Below are 17590 nucleotides of genomic sequence, written 5' to 3'. Positions count from 1 at the left end.
ATAGCAAAACCGATAAATATAACACAACAATTAATATTGTGTTCCTGTTTAGGTCAGACGACAATATGCAGGCACCACTTTTCTACACCACCCTTACCAGCCCTCTTCGCTTAATAATCAAAACACAACAGGGTCACGTTAGTTATAACCACTGGTACCTGTTCAAGGTGCTCATGCATGCGTGAGCACAAACAGATGAGTACAAGAGCTTGCGGTTCGATCCTAACCTAGGTTTTATTCTCGGGTTGATGCAAGTTGGGCATCCAATCCGATCATATATGTACTCCTACTGTACTTCACTGCAAGTCTAGCTTCAACGGCTAGTTGGATATACTCCCATATGCTATGATCGCCTGATCGGGGTACAAGTAATCTCCAGCTATATGACCTTGCACACGTCCGTACGTGTGCCTTAATTTGCGTGTTCTCAGAAGTCGGAACGTGTGCCTCCCTCTAGTTATCTAGTCCACGTCCTCCTTGGCATCGGCAGTTGATTGGTTGATTGATCCGGCCATGCACGGCAGTACCGCCGCCCTGGACGCCGTCCACCACGCCGTCGTGGCCGCCGTCGCCGCGGCGTTCGTCGCTCTGGCCGCCGCGCTCCTCCTCCTGCTCTGGCGAAGAAAGAAGCGCATGGCCGGCCGCGGCCCCGGCGCCCCCCACGGCTTGGCCTCGTCCGACGAAGCTCCGGCCGCACAGGCACTGCCTCTGCCGGTGGTGCCGCTGGCCGACGTGGAGCGCGCCACCGACGGGTTCCACTCGAGCCGGGTGATCGGGCAAGGCCCGCACTTCACCGTCTACGCGTTAGCAGCGGCGTCCCCCGGGGCTAGGGATCAGGAGGCTCAGCTCGCCGCCAAGCGCATGCGGCCGCACCTCATCCTCGGCGACCCGGGCGGCCGCCGCTTCCCTCCATCCGTGAGGTCCCTGCCCATCCTCCCGCGCCACCCCAACCTGGCCGCGCTCGTCGGCCTGTCCGAGGGCCCCGGCGAGCGCGTCCTCCTGGTCCAACGCGCCCCCGCCGGCTCCCGAGCCCTCCACGCCCTCCTCCACGACGATAAGCATCCACCGCTCACGTGGCGCCGGCGCGCGGCGGTCGCGGCCGGCGCGGCGAGAGGGCTGGCGCACCTGCACGCGCACGGCGTGCCGCACGGCCGCGTGCGCCCCTGCAACGTCCTCGTCGTTGCCGCCGCTGTCGCGGGCGGCGCGCGTGCCGTGGTCTGCGACTACGGGCTGGCGGGATTCCTCGGCGACGTCGTCCGTGCGGAGGAGGAGGACGACGTGTACATGTTCGGGGCGCTGCTGCTGGAGGTCATGACCGGCAGGCGGTGGGACGGGGGCCGGCTGGCGGGCTGGGCGCTGCCGCTGATACGCCGCGGCGGCATCGGCGTGTCGGCGGAGGATCGTCAGGTGCTGCTGGACGCGCGGGCCGGCAAGGCAGATCTGCAGCCGCGGCTGCTGGCGCGGATGGCGAGGGTGGCTCTGGCGTGCGTGGGGAACAGCGACGCGCGGAGCCGGCCCGGCATGGCGGAGGTGTCGGCCATCCTCGACGACGTGGACGCGGCGTACGGGCGCTGCCGGGACGACGGGGTGCAGCCGGAGGAGGACGGCGGCGAGGAGCGCCACAGCGGGTGCCTCCTTGGCCCGGGCCGCAGCGCGCACAAGGCGGAGATGCTGCTCCGGAATCCGGTGTGAATGACGGATCGATGCAAACCCGCCCCACGTTGTTGGTCTTTCGATTAATCGATTCTCAGCTGTTTCAAAGTAATCAACTGACAGCGTAGCGTAGGAATTCGATATGCTTGTTCCCTCGCTTCCTAAATTATTGTCGTTATTTTACAATTTAGGAACTGAGAGAGTTGTCAGTTGTTTTCTTTCTCGATTCTCCATTTTTCTGAAAATTACATACTCCGTCCTCCTACAACGAGTGTACTTTTACCTCTTCTCCTGAGTTAAAAGACTTAAACTTTCACTAACTTTATTGAAAAGAATAAGAATATTTGTAACAACAAATCAGTACAAAATGAAACTATATTTCAAAACGGATCTACTGATCTAAATTGGTGCCATAAATGTTTTTTTTTCCATAAAGTTAGTCAAACTTTGAAGATTTGACTTAGGACAAGAACTAAAAGTACACTTATTTGCGGACGGAGGGAGTATAATCCTCTTGAGAAATACTTTTACCACACTCTTCGCTTTTCACGACTGAGGCTTCGCGGAATTAGTTTTGTCGTGTCTCTCTTTTATGTTTCATCCATTCTTTATAAGACTTTATTTTTATTTTCACCGCACTCCTCGCTTTTCACGATTGAGGCTTGGCGGGATTAGCTTTATCTCCTTTTATGTTTCATCCATTCTTTATAACAATTTTTTTTTCACCACATCCGCGCTCTTCACCTTTTATTTGTTTGTATGAAAGTAGGATTTGCTAATTCTCATTCGATTGAGCAATAACAAATAGTCAATCAGCCTTAATGGCCAAACGATATATGTATGTTTTTTTCTATTTATTCGTTCCTGTCTGGTTAGAGAGCCAAAAAAAAATATGTGTTTGTTGTATGCACATGAGTTGCACTCTTTGTGTAGGCTCGCTTTGTAGCAGGTTTGGCATATGTGCAGTCATAAGAATGTTTATCTGCATATGTTCATATATTACTCATTTAAAATCGAGTATTTATGATTAAAAACATCAACTATTTATGTCTGTACAAAATTCTGCAGTAAAATTAAAAAAAAATCTATGTATGTTAATTCTCACACACCTAGATATTCGGTATATTTTCTAATGACCTATCTATTAGATATTAATAATTTTTTTGTCCATTCGTATCTTTTTTTATTTGTTACGGTAAGTTTGTTTTGTCGCTCTACATGATATAAGACACACATTTTATTTTTAATTTCTTACTCTTTTTCACATTGGTTAATACGTTTAAAAAATAAAAAAAGTCTAGACTATTTTTTACAACATCTAAATTTATCATCTCATTCAGCTAGATTCATCTTTTAGCTGATCAATTACACATATTATACGCCATGGTTGCACAAATAACAATATATAATTCAAATATCCGACTAATGTGAATATTTATTTATTTTGACGAAAAAACAGTAGGGATGGTCCCTACTGTGTCATTTTATAAATTTTAATGATATGTACAAAGAATATTTACAAGTGTGGGAGGAAGGTAAATTACAAAGTGTCCAACCAGGCACTCATGCCTTCTCTCAAGCTAGGTTTGTCTCTGTGTCTAACAAGGATGAAATATTCTCTAAACATTCTGAAAGCATCCTCAATATCTTTATTGGCAACATCAAAGATGATTCTGTTTCTATGATTCCAGATAGACCAACATCCCAGGATCAACGATTCCTTGAAGCAGATGCACTCATATAGCCTGTGATTTTCAGTAAGCATGTCCATCAAGGGGAGTTCAACATTCCATTCAAATCCAAGTTTCCATCAGAAGATTTGGCTAAATTTGCATCAATCACATAAGGTCTACCTCAAATTTGCATCAATTGCTCAGGCACCTATTCCTTTCAAATGGATTTGGAAATCTGTCTGTTTATCAAATCAAAATTTCTTCTTTTCGATGTTGATCCAAGACAGACTTAATACCAGAGTTATGATGGCGAGAAAAAACGTTTATGATGTGAACATTTCTAAAATTAATGTCGCACACATATTTGGTTGCATATATTTTAATTGTTGCTTTTATATTTTTTGTAAATGTTTATATTTGACCGCAGCCAATCTGTTTTACAATGTTTATACTTTTTTCAATTCCACATTCTACTAAAATGCTACCTCCATTCCATAATTCTTGTCGAAATATTACATGTACCTAGACGTTGTTTAGGAATAGATACATCCATTTTTTTTTGGCAAATTTGAGACAAGAATTATGAAACGGAGGTAGTAATAAATGTGCAAATTTATATGCACATAATTAACGCACCGACAAACGCGCGGCACGCTGACGAACATGCCGACATCGAAAGTCAGTACGCTCGGCGTGGCAAGCCCACAAGCCCTATTGCTGAGTCCATGTACGCCGTGGTGAAGATGGCCGCACGCAATGCCAAGCCTCTACATTCAATCAGCGTCGAGCTTGCCACAAAATGTGGCTGAAGCGGTTCGGTGCGGTGCAGCGAGCTCGCGTGCACACTGACTGACACCATGCGGCTCAATTTTTTCTGCGCTGCGGTGGGTTGTCAGAGGAGAGCCACTGTTTACGTAATTGGAAAGATGAGAGTCACTGTTGGGTTCCGGGTTGGGAAGGAGAAGAATCGGAGAGACGTGTCGATCTAATAACTCACAAAATTCTCTAATCAACACAAAAACATCTGATAGCTAACAAAATTCTCTAATCAACATAAGAACTAACATGAATTCTCTAATCAACATAAGAACTAACATCAACAAAATTCTCTAATCAACATAAGATCCTCTGATTTATATATTTTGTAATGTTAATATTTGTAAGATTTTAGTTTGTTCAGCCAAACTATCCAAACAAAAAACTAACATATTAAATAGATTGACAACACAAGACCAAGGCTCGATAGAATACAAGGCCAAGTACATATGGCCTATGTCAATGGAACAAGCAAAAGAAAGTTGATCATAATCTGAAATTAGACGGATGATTTGGTCATATGTACAATGTCAATAGTTGTCTGTTGACTGAGAAATTGCCCTAAACAATGAATAGACCCTATAAAATTTGGTATGGTTCTCCCCTCCCGACTTCACTCCTAATTAAATGGAGGGTGTTATACTGTTATATTTGACTGCTTATATAGCCACATTATCAAGAGTCATGTGAATTATGTGTGGATGAATTCCGGTCTACTGATCAAGATCTTTTACTCTCACTTTCACTTGCGAGAATCTTAAAATCTGATCTGAGGGTCCTCGGCATAATTTAAAAATAGTTACTCCCTCCGACCTATATTATTTGTCTTAAATTTGCCCAAATATTAATGTATCTATGTTTAAAAGGCGTTTAGATACATGTAATATTTCGACAAGTAACATGGGTCGGAGGGAGTAATTTTTAGTTGGCTCAGTATTAGCAACTACTCTTGATTTTTTGGCAGCCCCCGGAACCTTCTAGTTGTATTGTGCCTATCAGATGGTTTACAAAATAAACATCAATTCTAGCCTTTAGTAAAATAAAATATGTACAATAAGATGTTTTTTACTCACTTTGTCTTTTCAGCCGGCAACAAGTCTGCAGGCCAAAAATCTTTGGTGGGGTGGGTAGATCTTGACAAATTTGCAAAGGGCTCTCAGATTGAGGCGGCCAGGGGCGGACCAACAGCAGGGCTGAACCAAATTCCTTTATATACTTATAGGAGAAAATTGAAAATCTCTACTAATTTAGCACATTATACACTGTTTAGCCCTGAACTTAGGTGCTTAGCCCTAGACTCAAGGCAAATCTTGGTCCGTCATTGGAGGTGGCCTTGGCTTAGTTGGATCGTCCCTAGCAAGGAAGCCATGGAACGGCACTGTTATCCCTTGAAGACCTATGGACATGGCGCAGTGTGTTTTCTCTCGGGCAGAAAAAACAGATCGCATTTTGTGGTATTCAAAATGACAGATGGATTGACCACGTTGTTTCTCTGGTTCAGTTCGTTGATTTCCGTCTTTTTGATGTAACTCTAAGATCGAATCTGTTTTGACCCTCTTGGCAATACAAACACATACTCAGTACATTATCCATTTTTCTAGGCTAATTCTTACCTTTTGAAACTGTGTGTGTTACTCCAGTTCGTAGTACTAATAGATGACATTAGAAATAGCAAAAGAGAGTCATGCAAAGAAAATTTTAGTCTAATTGAACGATGATACATATTGAGAACAAAATTATTTGAATACAATGACGACCACGGCATTTTTTTAGGAAAGGAGGGTGCAAGGTACAATATTTGGACCATCTCATTCTCCACTTAAACCCACAAAAACCATCGTGTAAATGAACCATCCCATTTCCCGTCTGTCCTGGACATCTCCGCAGATATCTGCCGTATACTCAATCCCCGAATAAATGATATTTCCTGACTTCAATTTTTACAACGTGCGTTTTCCCTTGACCCATTTTCGCTTTCCATCCGAACAAAGTCTAAGCAAGCAACGTGATGTCGCAGCTAGCAAAATTTCATGCTACATACTCCGTATTTTTTTTACTAAATAAACTAGGAAATCCAGCAATCTAACTAATGTCAAAAACTGATTCAAAACCACCTAGCTGATCCGAAGTGATCAAGTGCCATATTTGGGTTTTGACCTGATCGAGTCAATTAAGAAACATACATAGTTCAAGTGTACTACCTCTTCTGTTGAGTGCAAGCAAACACATACTCTGCATATATACGAACACAGAAGGCATACGTAACAGACTTGTTTATTCCGTACCTTTAACGGATATAAACCTTTGCTTAAAATCTACTACTCCCTCCGTCCAACAAAGAATGTCTCAAGTTTGTCAAAATTTGGATGTATCTAGACATGACTTAGTGTATAGATTCAAATTTAATCAAAGTTGAAACATGGGAAGGGAGTACTCCTAAACTACAAATTAAACTTGAGCCTTGAAGAAAGTTGAGAATTCAGGGAAACACCACGGCTGGTTCGGTTGGAAGAGCTCGAGATATCCAATAATAACCCGTGAAGCCATTATCTCACTGCCTTTCTTCGAAGCAAAGCTCACACAATTTGCTTCCCCTTCCCTCGTATCTTGCACCCAAAGCGACAATCCAACACAAAACCCAGAAGCAACCGGCTGATAACTCCGGCCACTGGCGCACACACAAACACAAAATCCAAATAAAACACACAAGCACAGGGCACGATCATATCACATATGGAAACAGAAATGAGATAAGGGAAGAACAGAAGAGGGACCGAAGAGGGAGGTTAGAGAGGAGATGCTGCGGGAGAAGGGCTCCCTGGACCTGGTGCTGGTGCCGTGTGGGTTGGTGATCATGTTCGGCTACCACCTCCTCCTCCTCTACCGGATTCTCCGGCATCCGGGCACCACCGTCATCGGCTATGAGAACCACAACAAGCTGGCATGGGTTCGGCGCATGACCCAGGTAACAGCACTGTTGATCTTCTTCAACTTTCCGAGGAATTTTCTGTTTGACTCGTCCATCATTCGGTTGTGTTTGTCGGTAACATGTTAGTTTTTTGACTGATGAACTTGACTGTGCTGCGTTTGGCTGTTGCTGCAGACGACACCAGAGGAGACGGCGCTGGCGCTGAGCGTAATCTCCAGCAGCATCTCAGCGTCCACAAACCTGGCCTCGCTGTCCATCGCGCTGGGCTCGCTCATCGGGGCATGGGTGAGCAGCACGACCAAGGTGTTCATGACGCAGCTTGTCTACGGCGACACCAGCCAGGCAACAGCTGCGGTGAAGTACATCTCGCTCCTTGTCTGCTTCCTGGTGTCCTTCACTTGCTTCATCCACTCTGCAAGGTAAACTTTCAGCTGCTACCAGATTCTACAAAACATAATTTGAGAGTACGATGGCAGCGGATTCAATGAAGACTTATTTATCAAAGGAGACAGATTCAAAAACCTGGTTGCTGTGCTATTCAGGTACTATGTCCAAGCCAGCTTCCTGGTAAGCACACTGGACTCTGACGTCCCAGCAAGCTACGTGCAGCATGCAATGATCCGAGGTGGCAACTTCTGGTCAACAGGCCTCCGAGCGCTCTACTTTGCAACGACATTGCTGATGTGGATCTTTGGGCCGATACCGATGTTCGCCTGCTCGGTATTCATGGTGTTCATCCTACACTTTCTGGACAGCAACTCCCTGCCACTGCACCAACACCAGTTTACAGTTAGAAAACAGCATGACCAGAGAGCTCTTGCATCTGCTAGCACTACATGGCAGCCAAGTCCTCAAAATGCGATTATCAGCAACCCAATATTATCACCTGTAACATTTTTCACTTGATGAGGTAAATATTTTGTTACAGAACAGGCACTGTTGTGTAATGTTGCATTACATGTGAAGAATGTCCAAGCACAAAATTTCCCTTGTAAGCAATTCATCCCGTAAAACAAACGCTATGCAGAGAAAAAATCGGAATCAACAAATGGAATCACAACATCGCCATCAGGTATTGTATGGAAGTTCATGGTTCAGCTTCAGTAACTCCTGGGTTAGAACACTGATCTTAAGTTTGTTGGCAGAGTTCCATCCAAAATTCTCACATGCTACCTTTTAGCATCGTCAATTCCATTTTAAGCATGATATTGCTTATCCCTAGATCCCTACATCTATATTTTCTATAGAAGAACTGTGGGGACATTTGAGTCCTCATTGGCTTCAGCAGATTTCTTATTGCCTCGCTTCTTGATCTTGTTTTTGAACTTGAATTGTTCTTTCCTATTCTTCTCCCATCCTTTCTTGTGCTTCTTGTAAATGAACATTGCTGCTCGGGCATCCTCAATCTACAAGATTACCAAAAAGGCCATGGAAGCTAGTTATTGACAGAACTAATATTGACAGGAATCTGTTAGCCCAAGGTAAATGATTATCAGTCTTCTAGCAAGTGACTGAACACGTAGTAGCTATGGATCATGAAATCGAGAAAAGATCACAAATATGTTAAATAAGGCAAATTTTACAATAAACCCTGCACTATTTAATTTTGTACAATCAAACCCTCAAAGTCCAATGCTATTCATTGAGCTCCTAAACAAATGCAGTTTGAGCAATCAAGGCATTGAAATAAAATTGTGTTGATTGATCCCCTGCATCATCGATTCTATTCAATTAAAGTCCGTTTACTTTCACCATTCAACAAATACATCTGTAACATCGGTGTTAATTTGAGTCAATGATGATTGATGAATGATATTTGTATTGTTAATGATATCAACTGGACTTGCTTGATGTTTTCTGTAAAATATCCAAACAGAAATACTCCCTCCGATCCATATTACTGGTCAAAATATTACATGTATCTAGATGCTTTTTAAACATAGATACATCCATATTTGGACAAAATTGAGACAAGCAATATGGGTCGGAGGGAGTAGTAATATGTGTACCATTTTAATATAGAAATATTATTATAATTGTGATAGTCATACCATTATGCCCTGCTTCTAAGTAATAGTTCAACTAGACACAATTTTTTAGCCGCAAGACCAATTTGTTGGTTCAGGGTCTCAATAGACAAATAAACAAATTCGAATACTATTGGGGTAAAGTAGAAAAATAGCATGGTTCAGGGGCTCAATAGACAAAACGGAACTCAAGGGCTAAAATACTATAGAATAACATACCGGGCAGTGCTCTTGCTGTTGTATCTTAACACAAAGTTCTTGAGCAGCAAGATCTTTCAACGATCTCCGCTTCCCCTCCCTGAATTGAAAATGTCAATACAGTGTTGGACAATCTTCATAAGAGCATGGACTATCAAAACAGAATAGATGTTTAGACCATCTAACCTTCGGAAAACCTCATATTCTGAGGTGTCTCTGATGTCCTTCTTTGGGTGGCCTAGCAGCAGGACCTGGAAAAGGGGTACTACATAAGACAAGCTAACAAAGTGCTTGATAAATGGAGATAAAAGTCCTAACAACCTTAAGATCATGGTGTAAGGCATGCCCAACAAGAATCTTTCCTGTGATAAGCTCAGCTACGTCCTTCTGAACGATCCAGAAATCTTTGGCTGCAGTATCATAAATAGTGTTGCATAACCCATAAGATCGCAAGCATCAACAGAAATAAAATACCGTACTGCGTAGTAATGCATACCTTTATTCATGTGCTTCGGTCTAATACCACTAATATGGGTACGGTAGTCCACTATTCGCTCCATTGGTCGTACATATTCATCATATACAACATTGCCAAAGGAATTAACCTAATGGAGAGAACAATAAGATTAGAGAGCGATGTTCAAACAGAGGGACTATATTTAGAATAGATTTCTAAAGTATTTCAGCATTTGGCCATTATTTACAATTTCACACGGCAAACACTATAGAATGTTGAGCAACATAGTTAATTCTGTGCTCACCACGCTTCAGCTCTTTCCTTTGGCAGTAGACTTCAAGTGGTCAGGGCTGGTCTTAGTGCCCTTCCTATCTAAACAATGAGTGTGCTGCAGCTCCCTGAAGGCACTAAGTTGGCGATAAGCAGAAGGATGCACAGATGTTTGTGGCAGAAGTCTGAATATACTGGATATTGTATATCAAGTTTGTACTCCTCAATGCAAAGGGGGGTTGGGGTGATGGATCTTTTGGTGTTCAATGAAGCTCTCCTCTTAAAGCATCTGCATAAGTTTTCAATTGCCGAGAGATCCCTTGGGTTAACCTTATTTGACACTCCTACTATGACAGTTTGGTCCCTCATTCCTTTTGGTGGAGAGATAATAAAACTGGTGTCCAAGTTCAGAAGCTTTGCTTTGTGCCAAGTTAAGGATGGTAAAACAGCCCTTTTCTGGAAGGACAACTGGTGTGAAGGCTTATTGGGACATTGCTTCCCCAATTGCTTCTCCTTTTCCAGGATGTTTCGGTCAGAACGTTTTTTGGTTCAGAGGATCCGCTGAATATGTTCACCCTTCATCTTTCAGAGTATTTTTTTTCTTATTTAAAAAATGCAGACGATGGATTTAGTAAATGAAATCAGAGGATTTTTCTCTTTCTTTAAAAAAGAGAGCAATATATTTCTAACTACAATGTAAGCTATAATCAACATTTATTCAAACTAATGCCCGAATATTGCCTTTACTACTTCAAAATTCGAGCTAATCTTCCTTACAAGTAAAACTACTAACTCTGCGGCAACCTTTTTTTTAGCTCATTAACATTGTGGCTGTGTGCATCTTTTCAATGCAGAGGCAGGGAGGCATGCAAAACAGCAAAGGTTTACTTTATCTAAAAAATATCTGAGTTCAAAAGTTGCCACAAGCACCTAGTATTAGCCAAGCCAGAGTGCCAAACATCTCGTGACCATGTCCAGTTGTGGATTGCTGAACTGAATTCTATATCCCTCCGATGAAATAAAACTCAACTTCATAACATCCAGACTATGACTGAAGAACACTTGCAATCTCATTCCCCACCAAATTTAAAGCATCATATATACTGTTATTTCAAGATTGCACAGATTCTCGGACATCTTGTCATTCAATTTTAGGAACAAAATCCATGAACCACAATCGTTTACCATTGACACAGTAGAAATTAGCAATCAAGCATAACATTAGTACCAAGTAAATACACAAGAAACAAAAGAAAAGAAAAAAGGTGCTTACCAAGGTGACCCTGCCGAGGGCGCTCTTGCTTCCGGTGGCCCCAACCCCGACCATCTCGCAATCGATCGCCAACGCCTTCGTCAAGCTGGCCAATGCCACCATTCCTCCACAGCAAAGTCAAAACCCAAATGCCTCAAAGCGGCATACCCAAGGAAGGTAACTGACCGACAGAGCGTGCTCACCTGGTGTCGTCGGAGGTCGGCTCGAGCTTGACACCCAACTCCACCGCCTCCGGGGTAGGAGCCGGCTCAGGGGGCGGGGGAGGTCCGTGTCGGTGCTTGCGCTTGCCGAGGAACGTGGAGGCGGGGAGCTTGGACTGGAGCTGGGCCCAGTTAGGGTTTAGAGTGGAGGGGCCGGCTGCTTTGGGCTTGGGCTTGGGCTTCCGCTTCCGTGTGCGGTTAGTGTTCGCGGCGGTCGCCGGCGCTCCGGAAGACGGCGGCGGAGCCTCCATGGACGATTGCGGCGCGGGAGCCGAAGGCGGGTTTGGGATTCTGGTTGTAGGTTTTAGTTCCAGGGTTTCGGGTTTTGCCTTTTGCTTCGGAGCATTTCTTTGATATTTATCCCCTGCTTCTATCCCGGTACTTTGATGATTTGTCCGTCTTTTGAATCAAGTGGTTAATCTGCCTAACGTTTATTGTCACAGATTTGTTTAGTACAGTTAAAAAATTCAGCAACTTTGTCAAGTAAGCCAAATTTGGAGGACAAAAATGCCCTCATGTTAAACTGAACTGTGTATCAACCGTCGAGATTGACCGTCGGAGTTATAGAAGAATGCGAAATTCCGGTCGTGTAGAAAACAAAGTACCGAAGTGATTGGGTCGTCTCGCTCCTAATGACATGGTGATGCTTCGACGTGAAAAGAGTCAATCTTATTTGCTCTCCTACCCCTGTTCGAGGACGCTCGGTCGGACATTCCGTCGAGATTGACTGTCAGAGTTATAGAAGAATGCGAAATTCCGGTCGTGTAGAAAACAAAGTACCGAAGTGATTGGGTCGTCTCGCTCCTAATGACATGGTGATGCTTTGATGTGAAAAGAGTCAATCTTATTTGCCCTCCTGCCCCTGTTTGAGGACGCTCAGTCCGACATTTCCAATCTCCCAGTTACCATCAAGATAGAAAAGCAGAAAGGTCACCTGACACATCAATGGAGAGTCAATGTGTGGCATTGTATCGCTGGAGGGTTCACCATTTTAAGCTTGTACATAAATTTCTTCTATTAATGCATGACGATATAAGCTTTGTGCTTTCTCAGGAAAAAAAATCGGACGGTCAAGAAGACGACGGATGGGTTGAAAAATATCACCCCAACCAATGCCTAGTGCTGCCGGAAAAAAATGGCAACAGATGTATCTTCATGACGATCACCCCGAATGTAAACAAGAGAATAATACTACTATACGAGCATAGCATCTTCTATCTCTTTAAGATTATAACTCGCATTGCTCGATGCTTACAATAATTATTCTCCTCCAAAAGATTTACAATATTTTCAACTCAGCAGAAGAATGGTGAATTTTCATACAACAAGAAGAAAATAGTACTAACGCTCTCTCTCCAGAAGAAGAAAGAAGAAAAGAATAAAAGCTTCAGTTACAGCAATATTTAGTAGGGTATGTTACATAATCAACTGTGGAAGGAATCCCTCGCGTCAGATATGCAACAGCAGTGCAGCAATTAGGATACCAGAAAAAGGACTGCCACCAAGAAATGGCTGCAAGTTCAGTGTTACTGTTAGTGTTCATCTTTTCGAACCCTGGGTTAACTATGGGCTTCCAAAAGCATACCCAAACAAGACATTCTCTTGTTTCAGCTACCCACCATATGATCCGGTAATGTAAAGACTTTTCACCATAATCAGGGATTAGGATGAGCAGCATCCAGCCTTCTTAACGGCAGAGACATCGTCCTTCGACCCGACATTGATGGTCTGCCCTCGAGGTGGAGCAGCAGGGTCGTCACCGATGTCAAGAGCTTTCTTGCTGACCACTCGGTAGATCTGCGTTAGAACCTCGGTGAAGGCGTCCTCTACGTTCATGGCCTCCAGGGCAGAGGTTTCTGTGAAATAGGTGTACTCCCTCTCCGCGAATGCCTTCGCATCCTCCACAGGGACAGCCCGCAAGTGGCGCAGATCGGCTTTGTTGCCGACAAGCATGATGACAATGTTAGCATCGGTATGATCCTTGAGCTCCTTCAGCCACCTCTCTACATTCTCAAAGGTCACATGGCGTGTCACGTCATACACAACGAGCGCCCCAACTGCCCCTCGGTAATATGCGCTTGTAATTGCACGATACCTACAAAGGTATTGCACAGATTATATGTTATCCAATGGTAAGATGCACAAAAGTTGCGTCAAGAATATAGAGAACTTCAAAATAACACCTGTAGAACTTTCACGAAAAAAGAAGCATTTATTTTTTCACATGACCGGACAAGATGATGCACTGACTTCAGCACATCATGACTTGACATTTTACAATAGCAGTTACAATACCAGAAATGAGATGCAGCCAATACTTTCAAGGGCGACATTTTTACAATAAGAATAAACACAACAGTTCATATCCAAAAGAAAAAACGGTAACAACCATATCGTGCATTTTCTATTTGAGGGTTAAAGGGCAACTGCCAGAATTAGCACTGGATTGAAGGGCATTGAAGAAGAATAAAGCAGAAGAGCTCTTTTTACACTAAAGATAGGAAGCATAGAATTTGGATAAGTCTGACGAAAATAAGAATCATCTTGGAAATCAGCATTGCTCCAAGGAGATCACTATGATTAAGCTATTAAGGTGAAGAGTGCATTTATGCATTAACTTTTGTGTTTGAAGCGACAGGACAAAATCATTGCTAAGTTCTTGGCACAAATGATTAATATGACTATGTAATGATGATAGGAAAGCTAGTTATGTATGAAAGACCTACAGGCGTCACAACTCACAATCACTATATGTTAGTAATCTTCTCATTACGTTGCAATGCTAAAGTTACTATGTGGCAAATTGAGCAGAGAGTGTATATGTAGGTAAAATTAACACAATGCACTCAAAGATTATTCAGGAAGCGAGTAAGGAACGGAACATGGTACATGACAATGACCACAAATTAAATCACTGGCAACAAACAATCCTCTAAGGACCAGTAAGCAAAGGCATCGCACAGGCCCATCGTGTGCCTAATAGTTAAATCGCCTAAATGAATGCAACGTAACTAGATCATACACGCTAAAATAGCAGAAACAATATATAATGTGTCAACACATGATGGTAAACAATGCAGAATTAAAACAAATCAGACCTAAGTGCCCAACCTAATCTTGCAAAACTGACACCCAGAAAGCAAATCCAGGGCGACCTGAATTTCGCAACATTTGACGCATACCGCACTACCTGAATCCTAGAAAAACCAACCAAATTCCTCAAAACCCTCTAGCTGCGCGCAAGCATCAGAGATTAAGGAGCAAGGCAAAACGATCCGTAACCAGGAAATGGACAGGGAAAAATATATGGTACCTCTCTTGGCCGGCGGTGTCCCAGATCTGCGCCTTGACGACCTTGTCGTCGACCCTGATGCTCCTGGTGGCGAACTCGACGCCGATGGTGGACTTGGACTCGAGGCTGAACTCGTTGCGCGTGAACCGCGTGAGGAGGTTGGATTTCCCGACGCCCGAGTCGCCGATGAGCACCACCTTGAATAGGTAGTCGTAGTCGTCGTCCGCCCGGTACGCCATTCTTCTTCGGTTCCCCCGCGGCGGTGATCACGCGATCGATGGACGGACGTACGGCCACGCCCCTCGTCCTCGTGGAATCGAATCGAGCGGCCACGCCCTTCCCGCCAATGGGGGGTCGGAGGTGGTGGTCTCTGGGGTCGGCGGCGGCGGCGCGCGCTTATCGGAATTCCAGCGAGGGGTGGGAGAGGTTGTGCGAGAAAGGGAGAGAGAGGAAGCGCGGCGGAGAACGTTTTGGAAAGGGAGGGCGGAGGAAGGAAGGACGGTTGGAGAACAAGGCCCAAATCCAAAATGACAGCAATGACCCAGCAGCGGCCAGCGGCTACACGTCATCCATCACCTGGGTGATAGCTTTAACACAAAAAAAAAATCACCCGGTGATAGCTTTAAACAAAAAACCGGATCAGTGATATTTTGGCGTATTCTTGGACCCTGATGTACGCACATCGAACTTTGCAACCACACTGGGCTTGCCTGGACACAGATGAAACAGCAACAACAGACATCATCAGGTAAACCTATAAAACATTCAAGGGAGGGAAAAGTCAAACAAGATAATCCTACTTTTCGAAAACGTAGGGTATTTGAAAAAATATCAACATTATGTACAGCGTCAAATATATATTTCATAATGGCTATTTGGCAACCGTTATGCATCTGAGGTAAGTACGGAACGATCCGTCGGAAAGCAGGAGCGCACGCTGGTTAGCACGGGTTGTCACTCTGTCAATCCAGCCCCGTAATTAACAGGCTGATCGATTAGTGCTAGAACTCTCGTTGCATGCAAACTCAAATTACGTTGTCCTCTCCACATGCATGCACCTTCATTTTACACAAACTGCTATCCATTTTAATGCATGCAAACCAAAATTGCTGATGTCAACAAAAATTCTCCTTGTTCAAACTTCGAAAAGTTTTAACATTTTCATGAGATGTGTGATTTACAATCCATTTTCACTATTGAATTCGTTACGACGAGGGCTACAAAACTAGATCTCACTTGGCTATGTACCGCTAACTTTTTTCTGGCTCAAAAGTTACCGATCAGTAATATGTGAGTTATCAACATATTCACAAACAATTACCGGCTACAGAACTGGATCTCATTTCGGAACACTTTTGAGACTTATCTTCAAGCACATGTGTTATCGGCTATTCACAAGTAGTTATCAACCTCAAAACTAGATCTCACGTGGTATGTTTCGACAACTTGTTTTTTAGTCCACGGGTTATTTGATGGTAATATGTGAGTTATCAGGATATTCATACGTAGTCACAGGCATGAAAACTAAATCTAATGAAAACAGCCGAGGTAACTATATGCGAGTGTTGTGGTGGTAGTTATAACGCGTGACATGATGGTTACTCTAACCCAAAATGGCGGGTAACTATATTAGGGATAAGGTGGTTACTCTAACCCGACATATGGATAACTGTGTTAGGTCATCATGGTTACTCTTCTAACCTAGACAGCTAACTATACCAACATCATGTTGTTTACTCTAACACAAAAGATTGGGTAACCACATTGGGGATATGGTGGTAACTCTCACCCAAATAACACATTAGCAACTTTGTTAGGGTGTCATTAGTTACTTTTTCTAACCTAGATAATTTGGGTAACTATAACAACATCTTGATGGTTATTCTAACCTAACCAGTTGGGTAACTACATTAGGGATATGATGGGTACTCTAACTCATACACATGGGTAACTTTGTTATGACATGATGGTTACTCTTCAAGATGACAATTGGGTAACTATAACAACATCATGCCGGTTATTCTAACCCAGGCAACTGGGTAACTATATTGGAGATATGGTGATAACTCTAATCCAAACAAATGGGTAACTTTGTTGGTGCATGATGATTACTTTTCTAATCCAAAAAATTGGGTAACTATAATAGCATCATGATGGTTATTCTAACCCAAACAGTTGAGTAACTACATTGGGGATATGGTGGTAACTCTCAACCAAGCAAATGGGTAACTTTGTTACGACGTGACCCATACAATTGGGTAACTATAACAGCATTGTGATGATTATTCTAACCCAGAAAGTTGGGTAATTATATTGGGATATGGTGATAGCTCTAACCCAAACAAATGGGTAACTTTGTTAGAAAGTATTGGCTAATCTAACCCATATAACATCGGTAAAACATTCGTTAATTACATACTTGCAGCTAAGCCTGGTAAATGGTTGAAACCCACCCCGTATCCAGCCCAAACCATTCAAGCATACGTGAATTAACCAAACTGCACCAAACCAAAACTCACTCCTCAAAATCCAAACCGCACCAATCCAGACTAGTTTTTCCCCCGGACCAAACCAAACCCATTTTATGCACGCGGTTTGAACCCATGGATGGTGGCGTGCAGCTGGGACGGGTTGGTGTTTAACAACATTTGGCTATCGATAGGAGCAAACAAGCTAATGAAGAGTCAATCAGCAAGATTGGTACATGCAAATGCAGCTGCCGCTGTAACAACCCATTAATACTATTCCGGTAAAAAAACAAGAACATTGTTGATCGATAATTGCATGTTAATTTCAGCAAGA

The 17590-nt window shown here is 43.4% G+C and overlaps 4 protein-coding genes and 1 long non-coding RNA gene across 8 annotated transcripts; 2 read left to right on the top strand and 3 right to left on the bottom strand.

Annotated features, from left to right (window-relative positions):
• Positions 1 to 513: 513 nt before the first annotated feature.
• Positions 514 to 1692, top strand: LOC100838702 (proline-rich receptor-like protein kinase PERK8). The gene has a single exon (XM_010238377.3). The coding sequence runs from the start codon at positions 514 to 516 to the stop codon at positions 1690 to 1692; it is 1179 nt and encodes a 392-aa protein (XP_010236679.1).
• A 4659-nt stretch (positions 1693 to 6351) lies between these two features.
• On the bottom strand, positions 6352 to 7735 carry LOC112271562. Its single transcript, XR_002964686.1, has 2 exons — positions 7594 to 7735; positions 6352 to 7483 (listed from the first exon to the last, which is right to left on the bottom strand). It is a non-coding gene; the product is annotated as an uncharacterized LOC112271562 (long non-coding RNA).
• Positions 6806 to 10441, top strand: LOC100827597. 3 transcript variants are annotated; one of them, XM_024460917.1, is made up of 4 exons: positions 6806 to 7107; positions 7246 to 7490; positions 7614 to 7981; positions 10087 to 10441. In XM_024460917.1, the coding sequence occupies exons 1-3, from the start codon at positions 6940 to 6942 to the stop codon at positions 7975 to 7977; spliced, it is 777 nt and encodes a 258-aa protein (XP_024316685.1). In that variant the 5' UTR covers positions 6806 to 6939; the 3' UTR covers positions 7978 to 7981; positions 10087 to 10441. The 3 variants fall into 3 exon arrangements, with proteins under 3 accessions (XP_024316685.1, XP_024316684.1, XP_003574436.1); XM_024460916.1 differs by having other exon boundaries at positions 10084 to 10441; XM_003574388.4 differs by lacking the exon at positions 10087 to 10441 and having other exon boundaries at positions 7614 to 8066.
• Positions 8011 to 11837, bottom strand: LOC100827294 (RNA exonuclease 4). Its single transcript, XM_003574387.4, has 7 exons — positions 11479 to 11837; positions 11297 to 11381; positions 9793 to 9901; positions 9618 to 9706; positions 9483 to 9547; positions 9318 to 9396; positions 8011 to 8477 (listed from the first exon to the last, which is right to left on the bottom strand). The coding sequence occupies exons 1-7, from the start codon at positions 11745 to 11747 to the stop codon at positions 8313 to 8315; spliced, it is 861 nt and encodes a 286-aa protein (XP_003574435.1). The 5' UTR covers positions 11748 to 11837; the 3' UTR covers positions 8011 to 8312.
• Positions 11838 to 12717: 880 nt separating this feature from the next.
• Positions 12718 to 15303, bottom strand: LOC100826678 (ras-related protein RABA1f). Of its 2 annotated transcripts, XM_010236798.3 has the most exons (3): positions 14810 to 15303; positions 13116 to 13591; positions 12718 to 13008 (listed from the first exon to the last, which is right to left on the bottom strand). In XM_010236798.3, exons 1-2 carry the CDS (start codon positions 15025 to 15027, stop codon positions 13159 to 13161), a joined length of 651 nt encoding a protein of 216 aa, XP_010235100.1. In that variant the 5' UTR covers positions 15028 to 15303; the 3' UTR covers positions 12718 to 13008; positions 13116 to 13158. The 2 variants fall into 2 exon arrangements, with proteins under 2 accessions (XP_010235100.1, XP_003574433.1); XM_003574385.4 differs by having other exon boundaries at positions 12718 to 13591; positions 14810 to 15302.
• Between the last annotated feature and the right edge of the window lie 2287 nt (positions 15304 to 17590).

The sequence above is a fragment of the Brachypodium distachyon genome, chromosome 3 (genome assembly GCF_000005505.3).
Source record: "Brachypodium distachyon strain Bd21 chromosome 3, Brachypodium_distachyon_v3.0, whole genome shotgun sequence".
In the NCBI taxonomy this organism is placed as follows: domain Eukaryota; kingdom Viridiplantae; phylum Streptophyta; class Magnoliopsida; order Poales; family Poaceae; genus Brachypodium; species Brachypodium distachyon.
Note: the sequence above shows the minus strand (reverse complement) of the source record. Positions and strands in the feature narration are given on the sequence as shown.

Excerpts from the sequence above, each read along its gene's own strand:
- LOC100827294 (XM_003574387.4), bottom strand. The coding sequence starts at position 11,747 with ATGGAGGCTCCGCCGCCGTCTTCCGGAGCGCCGGCGACCGCCGCGAAC. Across the intron at positions 9,548-9,617 it reads CCTTACACCATGATCTTAAG|GTCCTGCTGCTAGGCCACCC; the intron begins GTTGTTAGGACT and ends CCCCTTTTCCAG. Across the intron at positions 8,478-9,317 it reads AACAGCAAGAGCACTGCCCG|ATTGAGGATGCCCGAGCAGC; the intron begins GTATGTTATTCT and ends GTAATCTTGTAG.
- LOC100827597 (XM_024460917.1), top strand. The coding sequence starts at position 6,940 with ATGCTGCGGGAGAAGGGCTCCCTGGACCTGGTGCTGGTGCCGTGTGGG. Across the intron at positions 7,108-7,245 it reads GGGTTCGGCGCATGACCCAG|ACGACACCAGAGGAGACGGC; the intron begins GTAACAGCACTG and ends CTGTTGCTGCAG. Across the intron at positions 7,491-7,613 it reads TGCTTCATCCACTCTGCAAG|GTACTATGTCCAAGCCAGCT; the intron begins GTAAACTTTCAG and ends TGTGCTATTCAG.
- LOC100826678 (XM_010236798.3), bottom strand. The coding sequence starts at position 15,027 with ATGGCGTACCGGGCGGACGACGACTACGACTACCTATTCAAGGTGGTG. Across the intron at positions 13,592-14,809 it reads GACACCGCCGGCCAAGAGAG|GTATCGTGCAATTACAAGCG; the intron begins GTACCATATATT and ends ATACCTTTGTAG.
- LOC100838702 (XM_010238377.3), top strand. The coding sequence starts at position 514 with ATGCACGGCAGTACCGCCGCCCTGGACGCCGTCCACCACGCCGTCGTG.